This window comes from Somniosus microcephalus, chromosome 2 (genome assembly GCF_052327205.1).
Source record: "Somniosus microcephalus isolate GS21.2 chromosome 2, FLI_Smic_1.0, whole genome shotgun sequence".
Classification (NCBI taxonomy): Eukaryota; Metazoa; Chordata; class Chondrichthyes; order Squaliformes; family Somniosidae; genus Somniosus; species Somniosus microcephalus.
In genome coordinates, this window is record NC_140988.1 from 120,724,937 (window position 1) to 120,744,062 (window position 19,126).

General features: G+C 43.7%; 1 protein-coding gene across 1 annotated transcript in view; it reads right to left on the reverse strand.

The window, feature by feature from the left end:
• Nucleotides 1-1,853: 1,853 nt before the first annotated feature.
• Nucleotides 1,854-19,126, reverse strand: part of cpz (carboxypeptidase Z) — a 45,693-nt gene continuing 28,420 nt past the window's right edge. The window contains exons 6-11 of the mRNA XM_085962182.1: nucleotides 13,858-14,019; nucleotides 10,887-11,045; nucleotides 10,665-10,800; nucleotides 7,631-7,770; nucleotides 2,773-2,872; nucleotides 1,854-2,584 (exon numbers count right to left, since the gene is read on the reverse strand). Of these exons, the coding sequence (XP_085818308.1) occupies nucleotides 2,238-2,584; nucleotides 2,773-2,872; nucleotides 7,631-7,770; nucleotides 10,665-10,800; nucleotides 10,887-11,045; nucleotides 13,858-14,019 (1,044 nt within the window). The 3' untranslated portion in view covers nucleotides 1,854-2,237. The remainder of the gene's footprint in view (nucleotides 2,585-2,772; nucleotides 2,873-7,630; nucleotides 7,771-10,664; nucleotides 10,801-10,886; nucleotides 11,046-13,857; nucleotides 14,020-19,126) is intronic.

The following is a 19,126-nucleotide window of genomic DNA, read 5'->3' on the forward strand; positions in this document are numbered from 1 at the left end:
TGGAGGACTCCTCCTGAGTCGTCAAGGCAGCGGAACCGTTGCTTGAAAACTCCGATAGTCTGCTTGATGACATTCCTCATGGAAGTCTGGCTGTCATTATATGAGTGCTGGCCATGAGTGGTAGGATTGTGGAGGGGAGTCATCAGCCAGGTGCAGAGCAGACAGCCCTTGTCACCGAACAGCCACCCTCAGGGTTGACGTGGTGGCTGAAAGATTGCTGGCACATTGGACTGGCGCAGGATGAATGCATCACGACTGCTGCCAGGATAGCGGGCATTCACCATCATGATGAGCTGGGCATGGTCGCACAACAACTGCACATTAATTGAGAGGTAGCTTTTGTGGTTACGGAACATCTCATCATTGTTACACGGCGCCCGCAAATCCACATATGTGCAGTTGATGGCACCCTGCACCATGGGGAAGCTGGCTATCCTGGCAAAGCCACATGTTCATTCGTCCTGCTTCTCTCTGTTCAGAGAGAAGACAATGAAGTCTCTTCTGGAGTAGAGAGCCTCTGTGACATCCCGGATGCTGCGATGGATGGTGAACTGGGTGATGTTAGCTATGTCTCCTGCTGCAGTCTGGAAGGATCCGTTGGCAAAAAAATTAAGGGCCATGGTGACCTTGAGGGCCACTGGGAGAGCCATCATTGCCCTGCTCTGAGGCTGCAGGTCTGGTTGCAAGAGGTTCTATGACCACCTCCTTGGTGAAGCGGAGCCTCCTAATATACTGCTCCTGGCTTAAGTGCAGGCAGGAGAAGTGCTCTCGGAAGACCCTAAGTGGGTAAGGCCTCCTGCTAAGAGCCCTCCTGGCTCTCCTCCTCCTCCCTCAGTGAGCATCTTGTCCTCTTCTTCGCTTGCTCCGCCTCACCTCCCAATCATACTCGAGCATGAGGGGGACTGCAAGCAGAGCCCCCATGACTGTGGTGTGAGCAAAAGTCTTTAAATGGGAAGCAATGCATTCTCCACTTGCAGCAACACTCTCTGTGACCTCAGCAGCTTTAAACAAGTTTAGAAAGCTGCAAACTGTTGCATAAATTTAGACAGGGCCAGTAGAACTGAAAAAGCATGTCAGCTGCAAGTTGTTGATGATCCCTTTAATTAGGGCTGCTGGGGCTCCTTCCTGCTGGTCAACTGGTCGTGATTAGAAGAGGGTGTTGAATGGAGCGGTGACATTGAAAATGGCAGATCGTGTGTCAAATCAGCGTTACACACTCATTGACATCACGATCCGCCTAATCTAAATATCTGGAGCGAGCGCAGGCAATGGCAGCGCTGCCGACCTATCAAAAATGGTGGCCGCTGCGGGACCCACCGGAAGCGAGCAAAAGTGGGTCGACTGCCATTTTTTCTTCAAAGCGGGCCTTAACAGCTGGTGTTAACCCCCAAATTTCTAGGCCAAAGGATCTTATTAAGAAAGCTGTAAGCTTTGCAGAGCATAAAGAAACAATGCCATTTCTAGCAGGCAACATTCAAGCAATCTTACATAAAACTACATTCAAATAGCCAACTTTGAGTTACTCAGTGTACTATTATGTTAGACAATCTTTTACTTTTGATGTGTTTTTTTTAATCATTTGGAAAAATAAAAGTACTGCTTATATTAAGTTGTGAAGATATTTATATTTCTGTCCATGGGTGGTAAACCATTTCTTCTGCCCATTGTAAATTATTGTTTTTGGAAGCTGTATTTATTCTTGATAAAAGTTGAAAAGATCTAAATTCCACTGATGCAACAATCATGTATAACTAGAACAAGATGGCCTGGCCTTACAAAATTATAGTTTTATCCCATCCATATAATTTGTTAGAGTAACAACTTGGTTCAAGCATGCCATGTAGGATAAATACTTAGGCTCAAAATATGTCTTTTAATTAAAAAATGATAAATGAAACAGAATGATCTCTCCCAACTCCTCTTCATTAGACATAGGTCATCTATGCCATAACATGGAGACACACATTGGACATACAGATTCACAAAGCAAAGCACATGGGTTAGTGTTCATTTTATAATACTGTGATCTGTGATGCCCTCTTGTGTCGAGGGCTCATAATTATATTTGGCTCCTTCAGGACTAAAAGATTAAAGAAATATGTTTTCAAAATATATTGTTTTCCATATCATAAGATGATTTACTGTAATCTACTAAAGAATCACAGAGGGTACAAATGCATTCTCTAATGCAAACTTGCTGATGTATCCTCCATTTAATATAATACCTACAATGGTAGTTAATTATTGTTTAGAAGCCAATCTGGTGAAGTCTGTCCCAAAGTGGCAAAGAAGGGCCACCACCATGGCTTTTCTCCACGTGAAGATGAATATTCACCATCTTCATCTTCATGTCCCTGCTCAGTCCTCTCGAGATGATCTATCAGTTCTAATTCATCCATTCCTTCATCGAAAGGCTCAATATCAATATTGGGCTCTAGGCGACGCAGAACAAAGTCCACATGACCAGCCCCTTCCATCTTAACTGGTAAATATATTTTCTTCAAAACCCGTGTGTGACCCCGAGCATATGCACTTACAAAATGTGTGCCTGGAGGCAGCAGTCTCCAATACTCTCCATTAGCAACTACAGTCAAAAATAAAAAACAAAGTTATTTATATTAATAAAGCAGAAAGTATAAACATGTTTAAGTGAATATTATGGTTTTGCTAGAAATATCAAAGAGGAAATCCTCATAAGCACATTTACAATATCACTATATGTGGTAACCAAAGGAATTCTTAGCTATAACTTGTTCCAATTTTCACTTTTACCTGAAAGGATATCATGTCGAATTCCTCTAACTTTGATCTGTGCCCCTTTAATTCCTCTTCCTCTGTCATCCTTTACAATTCCTTTTATTCCTCGGTGCACCTAAAGGCCAGCACAACATTGTGAGTTAGCTCCAGCTCTGACTAAGTAACAGTGCTCCCCATGTCTATGGGAGTTCATGGGAGAGAATTTCAATGGGCGCCCACCCATTTTAAAATGAGACATAGGACATAGGCAACTATTTAATACATGCAAATGAGGGTCCTGTGTTGGTTTAAGGAGCCAAGTGCAATTTTCAACACCTCTCATTCCTATTTAAAGGGATGCTCTCAGGAAATCAACTGGTTTGTTCATTTTGACTGCTAGTGTGCTGCTTTTGCTGTCTTGGCTGTGTTGGCTGCTGTAGCTGACATTAAACTTTCCAAAAAGTTACCTAGCTGAGCCTGCACTGGAATTTTTACAGGAGCTTTTGGGAAACTTCAAACTGGCATTCTGGGTTTGGTGATTGGCATGCCATTGTGGTCGGAATAGGAGGAGAAGAAGGAGGAGGCAGGAGTCCAGAGACCTGCAGCTGCAGAATTAAGAGGCAGGATGAGCAAAGCTTGCAGGAGGCCTTACCCTACTTGAGGGTACAGGCCAAGGACTTGATATCTGCAGTTCAGCGAGGAGCAGTGTGTGAGGAGGCTTGGCTTTACCAGGAAGGCTATCACACAGCTATGTCACCTGCTGTAGCACTAACTGCAGACCAGCACCAGGTCATGCTCATCCTTGCCTGTAGCTCTGAAAGTCACTGTGGCCCAGAAACTTTATGCCTTGGGTCATTTTAGCAGCTGACATGAGTAACATTAGTCAATCAGCTGTGCATGCCTGCACCAAGCAGGTGATGGATACGCTCTTCGCCAGAGCCAACAACTTCATCTACTTCCCTATGGCAGCCACAAAGCAGGAAGATAGGACTGTGGGCTTTGCGACGGTTGCATAATTCCCCCAGGTGCAGGGCATCATCGACTGCATGCACATGTCTTGTGTGCTCCAACAGAAGACCCTGGCGGACACCTCAACTTGAAGAGCTTCCACTCGCTGAATGCCCAGCTGCTGTGCAACAAGTTGGGACTACTATGTTATGGTGACTGATTACGTAAAAATCTATTCCATTACATGGGAATCTTGGATTTTCACCACTGTTTTAGAATCACATTGTATGATCTGGTCCATTTCTTCATGAAAACCAAAGTCTTAAGGCCTTGCCTATGATGTGAAAATAAAGGCTGAGAGTGCAGTTGGATATGAACTTGTGATTTAAGCAGGGGAACAACTAAAATTTATTTTTGCAGTGGTCGATCAAAGAAATTTTCTGAGGGCAATCTGAGCCCTGAAGACACAAGGGAATCTGGGGCAAGTGCCCAAGAAATTTAGATTTTTTATGCTTTTTCTTTGCATTTTCCAGACTGTTTTGGAGTGTATTTTAATAATCATGCTATCAGTGCTCGCCATCATTACAGGGTAAATCTGACAGCAACTTCTGGCATCCACACATGCGCAGTTAAACACGGAAATCCAGAAGTTGCAGTCAGAGATACCCCGCTCCTCCACAGGGTGCGCTGCAGCAGTCCTCGCTGATAGACGAAGCATTGAAATCACTGTAATGATGTGAACTTGGGGTACTTACCCACTAGTTCTATAGATGGCTGAAAAAGTTAGAGCTGGTATATTTAGGAGTAAGTGAGTTTTTAACGGTGTAATAAGTGATAATTACTGCTGAACAACCTCTCTGGCCGTGAAAAATTAATTTTACAAGTGTCGAGTCTCATTCCCTCAGAAGAAAATTACTGTTGGAAATTTTTTTAAAAAGTAAGTAATTTATTTTCGAAGGTTTTCTGTCTGTCTCTTTTATCTCTCTCCTTTAATCACAACTGTATTTCCCAATCTTTATTTCACTTCCTGTACATGATTTAAATGCAATTTATATTTCCTGTATTTTACTTCCTGATTTAGGGGGCGATTTTGCCAATGGGGGCGTGTTGAAGGCAGGACTGCGGCTTGTCAGGTTGATGTCCCGCCCCCATTGATTTGTGGCAAACCCACGCTATTTTCCCTTGATTGACCTTGTTAAGCCCGCCCAGCGGGCTTAGCAGGCCAATTAAGGAAAAGCAGGTTACAGAGAACGTCAGCATATGACGTTTCATCTGTCAAAAATTTTGACAGATGAATTGTCATCATTAGACAGCTCTGTGACGCTGTCAAACACTGACATTCTCTGTAGTTTGATGAGTTCTTGAATTCAAGACTCATCAAACCTCTTTCTTTTGCAGAAATTAGATGGTTGTTGCATTGGAGAATGCCACAGCCATCTGTCATCACTGCTGCGGAGGTGCGAAACTCTCCTCATACCCAACGATTGAAGCCTGCAGGAAGAAACAAAGGTAAGTAAACTTTTTCTAACACTTTCCACTTACCTCACATACTCACCTCTCCACACTTGCACCCATCACTAACCTTCACAGCACACTTTTGCACCCCTCCGACCCCTGCAGACCCACTACTCACCTCGGTCACCCTGGTGGGGTTCGGAGCCTTTGGGAAGCCCGCACTTTTGTGGGTAAAATGGGGATAATCCTCTTGTCTGCCTGTTAACTACCTGTTAACAGGCAGTTAAGTGGCTGTAATCCCCTTCCTGCCTCCAAGGAGATGGGACACGGCATGGGACGGCTACCCGCCTCCTGGCAAGATGCCATTTTCCTGGCTGTCCCGCCTCCATACCCGCCTCCCCAGGGCTGGCAAGATCGCACCCTTAGACTCTGCGTGGCTCAGTGAGGATTATTCAACCTGATTGGTTTAAGAGCTTTGCTGTTGCTTGTCCCATTCACAGACGCCACAGATCCCCTGTACAGGGCACCGCGTTGAAACAGATGTCGGATGACTGGAAGCCCATTAAAAGTCTCTAGGCAATTGTACACGAGGTGAATGATGAAAACTGTTCCTTCGCCACTGAAGCCAAAAATTATTTATTTTGGAAGGTTGTGTTTTAAATATTAAAAAGAAAGAAAGGCTTGCATTGATATAGCGCCATACATGACACCGGACATCCCCAAGTGCTTTACAGCCAATGAGGTACTCTTTGAAGTGTAGTCACTGTTGTAATGTAGGAAACACGGCAGCCAATTTGCACACAGCAAGGTCCCACAAACAGCAATGTGCTAATGACCAGATAATCTGTTTTAGTGATGTTGATTGAGGGATAAATATTGGCCAGGACATCAGGGATAACTCTGCTGCTCTTCTTCGAAATAGAGCCATAGGATCTTTTACGTCCACCTGCAAGAGCAGATGGGGCCTCGGTTTAACGTCTCATTCGAAAGTGCAGCACTCCCTCAGTACTACACTGGAGTGTCAGCCGAGATTTTTGTGCTCAGAAGTGGGACTTGAACCCACAACCTTATGACTCAGAGGCGAGGGTGCTACCAACTGAGTCACAGTTGATAGTTACATTGATTAAAATAAAGTAGCTGCACAGATTTTAAAATATTTCAAGATTCCAACCAAATTTGACCCTCTTCAGGGACAGATGCCACTCACTTTTTTGTGGATTGTAGGAGCAGAAGAGTTAAAAATAATGGGGAACAACAGAAAGAGTAGATTTGTCTTATTAATCTATCACTGGGTGCCAGGTAATCATAAGTCAGTACAGTAGGCATGAGTTCAAGGAGGCATGAGATTGCTCATGCCCACAACCTCCATGCATGCATACAAGTGTTCCAGTTCTAGGCGTACGCACAAGTGCTTGAATTCCGCATAGGTTCTCAACTCTGTGTATATGCACAAACAAATTTCAGGGATTTTTAGGGCAACTTAGGGGAAAAATGCCTCAAGACTGGAGGAAGTGCTGATTTCTGTCATAAAATGCGGACATACAGAAAGGACTCAGAAAACGCAAGGTACATGCCAGTTGAGTCCTCAAATGGCAATCGGGGTCCTATTGATGTCATAGGAACTTAATTTGCATATTAAAAGGGCCAACCATCTATCTCTGTCCGCACAATGGTTGTCCCTTGGGAAGGTAGCGCCAGCTACACCTTTGGCAGGAATAGGGCAGTAAGCATACCCTGCCATTTTTGGGGCACTTCTACCCTACTTCCACCAGGCAGGAGGCCTCAAAATCTACCCCATAATTTATAGGGCCTCTGCTATTTCTTTCCCCATTTCCTTCAGGATCTTTGGATGTATCCTATAAGGCCCTGGAACTTTGTCCTTCATTAGCTTAACTACCCTCTCTAATAGACTTTCCTTTTATTTATTATATCTCAATTCATTTTAAACAAATTCGGGATGTACCTCCTCCCCAATATCTTGCTCTTTTGTAAACACAAAACTACCATGGAATTTCCAGGCCACTGTATTTAATCAACTAATGATTTTAAAAAGTTAAAAATAATGAGAAAGAATCTTGCTATGTTGCCAGGGCCGCCATTTTAAATATCATGTAAGCTCAGGGAACTGTGTTTGATGTTTGACCCAGTTTCCCAACAAATACATGACAAAAAGACAATGGTAACAGGCTTCCTAGTCATGTCCACCATTTCACCTAACCCAGAGATAAAGTGAAGTGAAGGCAAACTAGCTGCGTTTAAAGGAGAATCTTGTAACCCATTTAAAAGTGAAAAAAATATTTAAAAAATAAGTAAATGTGTGAGGTTTGTGATATAACAAAATTATAAGTAAAAAATCTAAACAAATTATTAAAAAAGGAATTTAGCTACTTAGTGCTTTAATGTTGATTTTTTAAATGTTGTTTTAGGCAGGCAATACCTCAGTATTCCTAAATGGTATTTGATTAATTGATTAAACCCTAAAAAAAAATACCATCTCAATGTAGGTCAAGAGAGCTTCCTTGTTTTCTTGCCAGGCTGGATAGAGATCTTCAGTGTCAGGATATTTCTCACATCCGACTTCCAACGTTATCTCAAAACAGTTTGTGTGCAGATAATTAAAATCTTGCATCCCTGAAATTATAAAATAGATGTGACAGGACTTTAAAGATGCATTAACATATACAACAGCTGAATTGTTTCATGAGAGTCTTATGACATTTGTACAGCAACCCAGTACAAAAGATTTTCAGGGGCAATTGGATGTGTTTCTGGAGAGAACTAATTGAGGGATATGGTGAGAAGGAGGGTGGGTGGGGCATTAAGAGAAGGGAAATATGTCAGAGGCAGCAAGTTATGTCCAGGAGAGGAGTGTTGTGAGGGTCTCGCGGTTGGGGAGGAGGGAGCCCAGGGCAGTAGAGGCCCTGATTTGCCTTGTGGGGCCCGGAGGAGCACTCCAGCACCTACTGGCCTCACTAAGGAAAGTTTTTTTTAAACTTACCTTCATTGACCTTGCTGGTCTCCCAACAGCTATACTGGCAGGGTGCCCGCAGAGGGTGCTCCACTCGGGAGTACATTAACATTGCAGATTGGCAGAAAATGGAGCCACTCCATTTTAACTACTCTTTTACCGCCAATCAGGGAGAGTTAACATTCTCCTGCATCTCAGAAAAATAATTCACTTTCAGATGGCCATTTGCAGTAGTGTTTCCAACAGAAATGTCCTCTCCTGACTCAGTGTACTCTCTGAATAAGACACATTGGTGGCAGAGTACTTTCATTTCAACCTTATACGCTGGTATAATGTGTTGTCTTTTGTACCACACTGGCACTAGAGGTCTCTCAAAAATGGCAGTGGCAGCGAGACCACTTGCAAGCTTGGAACTGGATCATCTCCCTTCCTGTAAATAGGATGCATCTCTGGGCAGGTGGGGCTTCTGCCTACCAAGGAGATGAGCCCCTGACCCCGGCTGACTTTCTAGCCTAGAGGTCATTTGAGTATTGTCAATGGGCACCGCAGCCTATGCCAAGGAGCCCTGCTGAAATGGGGGGGGGGGGCGGGGGCTGGGATTTTGCTGTGGAGGTGGAGGTGCAGGTGGCCTCCAAGCAGCCCATATAATGGGAAACATTTATATAAAAAATAAAATTTGGCTCATCTTTTAGGGCCTGTGCAGTGCATCACTCTGAAGTTGACTGCTGTGGCCCCGCAAGTCAACAAAATTCTCTCCGCCTCCACTGGGTCACTGGAAGATTGGGACTGATGGGCATCACCTTGTGTCCAGCATTCTACATATGCAAATTAGAGGTAAATATGTCAGAGGACATTTTTCACTCATTTGCATATATTTTGTATACACATGCCCATATGTAGGTACAGGTAGACTACCCTTTATCCGAACTTCCGAAAACCGAAACCCTCTAAAAACCGAAGGTTTTTTCGTTCAGCGTAAGTCGTGCGCATGACAAGACCAGAGTGGCGCACGACTTACGCTGAGCAGGGCAGAGTAAGCCGTACGCACGATGCCGACCCCTACCGCCGACCCCGACCCCCGCCGACCCCCACCGCCGACCCAGACCCCCGCCGACCCCCACCGCCGACCCCCGCCAACCCCCACCCCCGACCCCCCGCCAACCCCCCCGCCGACCCCGACCCCGACCCCAACCCCCACCCTTTCGGATAAGGGATAGCCTTTATCCGCACTTCCGAAAACAGAAAACCTCTGAAAACCGGAAGTAGCGCAAAACATGACCCGACGCCGACCCCCAACCCCCCGCCAACCCCCCCGCCAACCCCGACCCCCGCCGACCCCGACCCCCACCCTTTCGGATAAGGGATAGCCTTTATCCGCACTTCTGAAAACCGAAAGTGTTTTCATTCAACGTAAGTCGTGCGCATGACCCTGACCCCCCTGCCGACCCCCCGCCGACCCCGACCCCGCGCCGACCCCGCGCCGACCCCCACCCCCGACCCCGACCCCCCCGCCGACCCCCCCGCCGACCCCGACCCCCCCACCGACCCCCCCGCCGACCCCGACCCCCCGCCGACCCCCACCCCCGACAAATTTCCCAGTCTTATAAAATACCTTCCGAAATCCGAAATTTTCCAAAAACCGAAACACGGCTGGTCCCGAGGTTTTCGGATAAAGGGTAGTGTACCTGTATATCCAATGCTGGTGAGCCTGGGGAGCATGAAATGGGGTGGGGGGAGGGGTGGTGAGGGATAAGGGAAGACACAGTAGGATGCAAGGACGTGGTAGAAAATGTCCCAGAGAAATTTAACAACCTTGCCCATCCCAGATACGTCAAAATATTTAGTGGGGGCCTTCAGGAAACCCCGTCCTTGACTTCAACACACTGAAGATGCAGGGAGGAGGAAAAGTGTGTATTTGTAGCTTGGAAGCAATAAGAGAGGAAAGTTCGTTCGAACATGGATCATAGTAATATCGATAAAATAGAAAGAGGGAGAAAAGTGTTGTGATGGAGATGCTAGGTAGGGATCACTTTTTAGTTGAGAAGTAGTTTTGCATTCTGTCTAGGGATACAAGAGCTATTCGAAGAGTCTCCCCAGAAATGAGAAGAGTGTTCAAGTCTTCGTTGAACTTGGGCTTTAAAGAGAATTAAAAGGGGAGAAGAAGCATTTGGCTTGAAAGAGGTAGCCAAGCTTCTTGGAAACAGCTTTAGTAGTAGAAGAGATGTGAAAGTCCATTTGACACAGCTTTGTGTTGGGAATATATCCAACTGAGCACAGCTCAAGTTGCTTTTTTCCCCTGACAGTAAGGAATATAGGTAAGAATTTCTTCCAGAATGGGATGTACTGCTCAGGGTAAGCGAAGCCATTCGAATTGAGAACTGAGAAAACTTGTTACAAATGTGGCAAGTAAAATTATGATCACAATGAAGCTTTAATCCTAAGATTTTAGCAGTAATGGGTGATCACATGACTTATTTCATAACTGTATTAATTCATACGTAAATGCACTTCAATGTTGTTTATACAATTCTTACATAAGCCTATGGAAGTGACCTACCTCCAGCAAAACTGTACCACTGCGCTCCATTTATTATGCCCCCTTTATCAGCAAAGTTCCCTCCACATCTTTCATCTAATGTCTCCGACATAACGGGATGTGCCTCAGCATATGTTTTAGCCAACATCTTGAACAGCTGGAATTATAAATGTATCAATGTATGTATTTTTATTTTTACTTACTTTTAGGCAAAGAACAATTCAAAAGTGGTAAATAATGTACCTGTTCATCCGGAGTGGGCGAAAAATACTTGTCTTCTTCTGGAAGTCTCGATAAATCAAAAGGATAACTAGCTACTAAATCTCCACCATGCAAACTTGCAGAAAGAACAAAAGGTATTTTCTTCATCCATTTTATCACTCCCCTTGTCTCAGGTGCTACCTAAAAGTATTAAAAAGGAAGTAGCACAAATTAAAACATAATAGATAATCTAGTGTGGAATTTATGTATTTTTAAAGATTTCATTTAACTTTATTTGATAACAGTGTTGTTAAAAGCTATGTATTGCCAGCAGAGGTCACAACTATTCACCACTAGCTAGGATTAAGAGACAAGGGCCCGGATTTTGCGTAGATAATAATGGTGAGGGTATCAGCGCTCACCGTTATTATGGAGTAAATTGGACAGCAACTTCCAGCGTCCGTACATGCACAAACATGGAAAGCCGGAAGTTGCTGTCAGAGATACCCTGCTCCTCCACAGAATGCGCTGTAACAGTCCTCGCCGATAGACTTGGCATTGAAATACATGTAATGGCATGACATTGCTGTACTTGTCCATTAGTTCCCCACTAAAGACACCAGAAAAAGTTAGATGCATTCAGGAGTAAGTGAATTTTTAACAGCGTGATAAGTGATAATTACTGTCAAACAACCTCTCTGGCTCTGAAAATTTAATTTTACCAGCGTGGAGTCCTTCAGAAGTTAATTGGTGTTGAAGGTTTTTCTTTTTAAATAATTTTTGTAAAACTTTTTCTGTCTGTCGCTTTTATCTCTCTCTCTTAATCCCATCTGTCTTTCCCAATCTTTATTTTGCGTTCTGTACATCATTTAAATCTAATTTATACTTCCTGCTTTATACTTCCTGGTTTAGATGCTGCATGTTTAATGTGAGGATTCTTCAATCTGATTAGTTGAGAAGCCTCTATGTTATTTTTCCTGTTCACAGTCGACACAGATCCTCTGTAGAGAGCATCACGCTGGATCAGATGCCTGATGACAGCAAGTCTCTGCTCAAAAGCCTGCAAAAACTTTGTGGGCAGCTGTCAGCAAGGTGAATGGCGAGCGCCGTTCCTTTGCCGCTGACCGCAAAATCCGGGCCATTGTTTTCTTCTGTGCACTTGGGTATAATTAATCACTTGGGTGGAGTATATAGGGGAAAATTGGATGGGGCGGATCACACACCAATAATGGAGCAGTGCCCTGTTTTCCATATACTAATTCTGGATGCTCATTGTGCCAATGTTTCCTTTACTTATATTCATCAAGATAGAAAATTTCAGTGCTGAAAAATGGAACATTTTGCTCCCTTATTAAATGACAGGTAGCTTGTTAAACTGCTGGCAGTCCAAGCAAATTTCAGTTCCTTGGCCGGCCATGTTTTTGGAATATGCTATAATGCTTGGATAAATATTAATTACAGTAATAAAGCTACTGAAATGACAGAAAAAGCTTCACTATAGTAATACTAAACTTATATCACAAAATTAAACACAAGAAATGTTTTTAACTAAAAATAAATTGTAATCACTTTCCCTTGCTTTCACATTCCTTTCCCTGTTCATTCATCTTTCCATAGACTTCATGCACTTTTATTATTTAGCTGTACTTTTACTTAATTTCTAACCAATGCAAGCTTATCTATTTTCTAATTATTTTAATTTTAAAATAATTGACCTTATTTTCAGTACCTCCCGGTTTGCACTGTTTAGTTTAGGTGCGATTCAAATTAGAAACATCTGGCTTCTGGTTGCTTGAACACAGATTTAAAGGGATGTTTTTTCAACAATCTGAGTGCCAGAACTATAAAAATTGACACATTACAATTACCATGACCAAGTCATCCTTTGTCATTGTTTTGTGACAAGTCAGGAAAAATTGCTGCCCAATCAAAGCCAGAAGAGATCATTATATCCACGGCACAGAGATAGTGAAACACTTCCAGGTCAACGGCGGAAATTTCTACAGTAGTTCTTTCTATCAGTCGCCGGAACTACGGCAGAAGATCGATGGAAGCTATAATTATGAGATTTATCCATGAGTTCTACTAAAGTTACAGCAGTGATTGAGAGAACCACCAAAGAAATCCTGACACAAACAATAACTGGCATTTATATAGCACCTTTAAGATAGAAAAACGTCCAAAGTCATATCATAGCAAGGTCTCACTAAATGACCATGCACCATGCAAAATGCTCAACATTAGAATATTATGACCCACTATACTAGTATGCTTTCCTCATAGGGCAGGAGCTTCCACTCCCATTCAGCCTAATTTCAGACAGGGGAGAGAAATCATCTAGGGAGCCATCCCACCAGCTCCCTGGTAGCCACTGTCAAGCTAGGACTAATGGCATGCAGATGAGGCCTGAGCATTAAAATCACCCAGGTCTCACTCTGCTGGGGTTAGGGTGGGGCTTGGCACTCACCTCACCTCACCACCTACTGCGCGACTGCTGCCTCAAGTTAAAATTGGGTCTTAAATTAGGGCCAAATTCAAAGCAGCCTTATACTCTGGAATCATGCTCACTAGGGATTAGATTGAAACTGTGCACACTAATCTGATGTTGGAATCACTCTTCAGGGAGAGCACATCCCATCTGACTGAGCTGTACAGAAGCTCACATCCCAAAAGTTAAGGGCATTATAGAACTCAATTCCCTTTCTTTTATTTATTCTTAATTATACTGTACAATCCACAATACATTCATTATAAGTGACTAGAGAAAGGAAACTATCATTGCACATATGCTGTTGATGAGCAAGGCTTCCCACCAGAAATGCCAAGTCAGAAATGATCTCTGCATTCTCCACAAGCAACTTAACAGCTATTGTACAAAGAAAACCTGTAATCAGTGGACTTACATGGTGAAAGTCAACTAGTGTGGCTTCTGAATACAAAATTAAATTCAGCATCAGTATCAACAGAATGGGGTAAACTAATCTAATACGTACAATATGTTAACAGCTCATACCTTACCATTCCAGTATGACCTTGGAATTGGGATGTGATCAACACGGCCTCCTCTTTTTCTTCTTTCTTGATAAAATACTGATGTTAGATCTGGAAAATTTCTGTTCAAATCAATACTTTGAACATTTAGTCGCCCATTGGTCCAACCATTGTGCCCAGGACCCTGCATTATTAGAAAAATAAATGTTATTAGATATCATTACAATGACATGTATTGTTTCCTTGGGGTAGTGATAAATGAGTTCAAAATGATTGTGCTATTCACTGAATTGTGTTAGTCAGCAGCTCTCCTGACTGGCCTTTTAACCCCCACCCTCCATAAACTTCAAGTTGTCCAAAACACTGCTGCCTGTACCCCATCCCAAGCCAAGTCCCGCTCGGCCATCACCCAGCACTCCCTGGCCTACATTTGCTTCAGCTCCCCCCAAAATCCCTCAAATTTAAAATTGTCATCATTGTCTTCATATCCTCCATGGCATCGCCCTTCCCTGTTGTTGGAACTTTCAACTTTGCCAGGGGTGTGAAACCGGCGGTGGCAGAAAGTTAATTTAGTTTCTATAAAAATAAAAGTGCATCCAAATAATCATTGCCATTGAAAGAAAATCAAGTGGGGTGCATAATGGACAGGAGATCTGCCATCGCCAGTTTTTCACCCCCGGAGAAGTTACATGTTTAACCTACTTCAGGCATGCAGCCTCTTGTTCACCCTTAAGCCCACCATTGGCGGTTGCGCTTTCACCAACCTGGGGCTCACATTCTGGCATGACCCCAAACCCTCTAACTCTCCCTCTTTTCCATTAAGACCCTCCTTAAAACCCACCTCTTTGATCAAACTTTTTGTCACTCATCCTAACATCTTCTTTAGCTCAGCATCTATTTTCTCCTCCTGCCTCTGTGAAGCACCTTGGGTCACTTTTCTACGTTAAAGGTGCTAGATAAATGTAAGTTGTTATTGGATACATAGGGGCGATTTTCCCACTGGAGGCGAGATGGAGGCGGGTTTCAGTTTGGGTGGGTTTGAAACCCGCCTCCACTGATAGGTTTCAAAAATTTGCGATTTTCCCATGATTCCCTTGCTCAATTAGTGTTTTGGGACTGAAACTCGCCTCTGCTGACAGCACTTTTCCAGTCTGATTTTATGGCTTTTTGCTCCCTTGGCTCATTCCACAGCATTTCTGTGTCTCCTGCACCACCTCCAACATCTTTTGAGAAACCACTATGTCCAATTCCAAGGCAAGGGCTTACCCAAGGCTCTCGGATGAGGCGCTGCAAATGTTGTTGGAGGGGGTGACAGCTAGCATGGAGGTGCTCTTCCACTCATCTCGGAGGAAGAGGCCTGCCAAAGAAACTAAGGCTGTGTGGCTACAGCTGGTAAGGGATATAACCTCCAGATCTGTGTGCAGATTGGGAGACTGATTCTTTGTATTGATGAAATGCCATCCCTGTTGGAAAGCATTAAAATGATTTGAAGCCAAAATGTTGGCGTTATGCCATCTGTTCTTTCGTCTTAGGCAGCTCTGCATTGCAGGCACTGCCACACTTGCATTGCCAGGTTGGTGGCCTGAGTGAAAGGAGACCAGAGAGTCATGTCCATTGTCAATGATTTCTTAGGATGGAGTAAGGGACATGTGCCAACTTGGGCAAAACTGGCCATGATAAGCTCATCCCTTGCATCCCGGGCAGCCATGTGCTCGCATGCTGCTGCTGCCACTGGTCAATACACCGGCGCTCTGACCTCCTCCTCCTCCACCTCCTCCAGATCCTCCTCCTCCTCCTCATCCTCATCGGAGATCCATGCAGAAAGAAAACGAATGGTTCCCATGCTGCTTTTAGATGCCTCCTTTGGGGACGTGCTCATTGCAAGTGGGGAGAGTGTCTTCCAAGGAGGTCCCGCAGTTGATGGAGTCAAGCTGCAGCACCTCCGACTTTGGAAGGCCTTCTAAAAGTGCTCAGAGACATTTTAAAGCCAAGGTCTGGCACCTGCAAGTAATCCTTGCTGCAACAAATGATGTCTTGTTAGACCTGCAGCAGTGAAGAGGCCACCCATGAGTCAACCCGCCAGGTTTACCTGCCGTGGTTTAGGAGGTGCGTGGATCATGCCGAAAAGCTGGAAAAATCACGAGGGCCTCTCAAAATAGGCTTAGAGAGGCCCTTAACGAGCATTTAAGGATCTTTAATAGCGCAATGGCCAGCTGGAGGCAGGAGCGACCTCCAAAACCAGCACCGGCTGTAATGATCAATAACATGTCATTCTGGAGTGGTACACTAGATGGAGCCATAGAGCTGTATAGAGCTGTATATTTAGTTGTATGTGTTTAAGACTACACTACCCACGATGCAATAGGCTACCCACAAGGCAGTAGTCAAGATGGCTGCCTGCACACAGAAGCACACATGCAGGATCTCTACAGATGCTGTACCTAGAGAACGTGTACTGAATAAATGTCTAGCTAGAAGCTAGCTGTTCATAATAAGAATGTCTAGTTATTAATGAACATAACATGGTACCAGGATTGGTGAAGATCTGCTGAAAACTGTGAAAAGTGACATGGGGAATTTGAGGCCACCAGAGTTTTTGAAACTCACGGGAAATGTTGACTACAATTGGCGGACTTTCAAACAACAATTTGAACTCTACATTGCTGCCATCGGGTTCGGTACGAAGCCAGATGCAAGGAAGATAGCGTTGCTGCTCACGGTTGCAGGCCCACAGGTGATAGAGGTATTTAATACATTTGTATTTAATCCAGAGGAGAACAGAGAAAAATAAGACGATGTGCCAAAGAAATTTGACACATTGCTCTCCCAAAATGAACGAAACCTATGAGAGGTATGTTTTCTGTTCTCGGACACAGCAGCAAAATGAGGCTTTTGATAGCTTTTTGACTGATCTGAAACTGAAAGCACAGACATGTAATTTCTCTGAGCTGAAATCATCCATGATTCGTGACCAAATTGTGTTTGGTATTCATGATAAAAAAGTCAGGGAACGTCTGTTGAGAGAAACCGAACTAACATTGGAAAATGCTGTGAATATATGCCAAGCCAGTGAGCTAGCTCGACAGCACACGAAGACTATCAGTGAAATCAATAATGATGCAATTGTAGTAAGTGCTGCTGTCGGTGCTGTGTCCTACAAAGGAAAGAAACGTGGGCAGAACAGAAATGAAAAGCAATCGGAGGATGACATTTTTAATTGTAAATGCTGTGGTTACAAACACCAGTTAAAACAATGCCCAGCATTTGGAAAAATGTGCACAAAATGTCATGGAAAGAATCACTTTGCCAAACAATGCTTTTCAAAAGTAACAACAAAGAAAGGGCAACAAGTCAATATGATTGAGGACACTGATTTAAGTGAGACATTTTTTGTATGAATGGTGTCATGTGACAATATCAAAAAGGATACAGAAAATGTGCAGCCCTCAGATATGGACAATGCTGAACATAAAATTAATGCAGTAAAAGAGGACAAATGCATGATCCCACTGCAGATAAATGGAGCATTAGTTACATTGAAACTGGACACTGGGGCAAAAGCAAACTTAATCAGTATGAGTGACATTAAAAACATGAAAGAAAAGCCCAAAATACAGAAAAAGTCAGTACTACTGAAAAACTTTAATGGACAGAAAATAGATAGCTTAGGTGTATGCAGACTTAAAGTGACAGTCAAAGACAAAGTGCATCATCTCATGTTTTCTGTTGTGGCTGCAGGACTTGATTCACTACTGGGTGACAAAGCTTGTGAGGACTTAGAACTGGTCAAGAGAGTATACCGTATAAACTGTGCCATAAACAGACCAGATGACTCAGTGGATTCTGTAGTAAATAATTTCCAGGATGTGTTCAAAGGATTTGGAGTTCTACCATTCACTTACAAGATCCAGCTAAAGGAGGATGCTCAGCCAGTGGTACATGCTCCACGAAGAGTTCCAGCACCCCTGCGTGACCGGCTCAAGCATGAACTGGACAGAATGACCACACTAGGAGTCATCAGGAAAGTCGAAGAGCCAACAGGCTGGGTTAACTGCATGGTATGTGTAAAGAAAAAGAACAATGATCTAAGAATATGCATGGATCCAAAGGACTTAAATGCAAACATAAAACGTGAACACTACCAGATTCCCAAGCGAGAAGAAATCACCAGTGAAATGTCAGGTGCCAGATACTTTACAAAGCTCGATGCCTCACAAGGATTTTGGCAACTAAAACTGGATGAAGAGAGCACCAAATACTGTACCTTCAACACACCATTTGGCAGGTATTGTTTCCTCAGAATGCCTTTTGGGATAATATCTGCATCTGAAATCTTTCATAGAGCGATGGAACACATCATTGAAGGTCTGGAAGGAGTTCGGGTCTATGTTGATGACATCATCATCTGGGGCTCCACATTGAAAGAACACAATGAGAGACTGACTAAAGTGCTACAGAGCATACGCCAGAATGGACTGAAGCTCAACAAAGCCAAGTGTCAGTTTGGCATCCAGGAAGTCACTTTCCTAGGAGATAATCTATCTGGTAAAGGAATAGAGCCAGATATGGAAAAAGTAAACGCCATACTCAAAATGCCCCGACCCACTGACAAAAAAGGAGTACTACGCATCATGGGGATGATAAACTTCATTGGAAAGTTCATTCCTAACTTGTCAGCCAAGACAGCCTGTCTGCGAGACCTGCTACATAGAACAAATGAGTTTGCATGGACAGAAAGACATGAACAAGAGTGGATGAACCTCAAAACAGTGCTGACAACCACACCTGTACTCACTTTCTTTGATCCGACAAAGAGAATCAAAGTGTCAACGGATGCATCAAAAGATGGCCTCTTGCTACAAGCAGAGGGTGAAGATTGGAAGCCTGTTGCCTATGCCTCCAGGTCTATGACTGATACTGAGTGTCGATACGCCCAGATTGAAAAGGAATGTCTAGGCTTGGTAGTTGGATTAGAAAAGTTCCATGGCTACATATATGGACTTCCCACCTTCACAGTTGAGACAGACCACAGCCCACTGGTTGCCATCATAAAAAAGAACCTGAATGAGATGTCTCCAAGGATTCAACGACTCATGATGAAGCTGCAAAGATATGACTTTGAACTGATCTACACACCAGGCAAATACATAGTGATAGCAGATACACTATCCCGATCACCCACAATGAGTCATGTGAGCTCTACTGAAGAAGACGTGGATGTTCATGTGAGTATGGTCACTGCTGCGCTGCCCATGTCAGACACAAAATCAAAGCAAATAGCAGAAGAAACA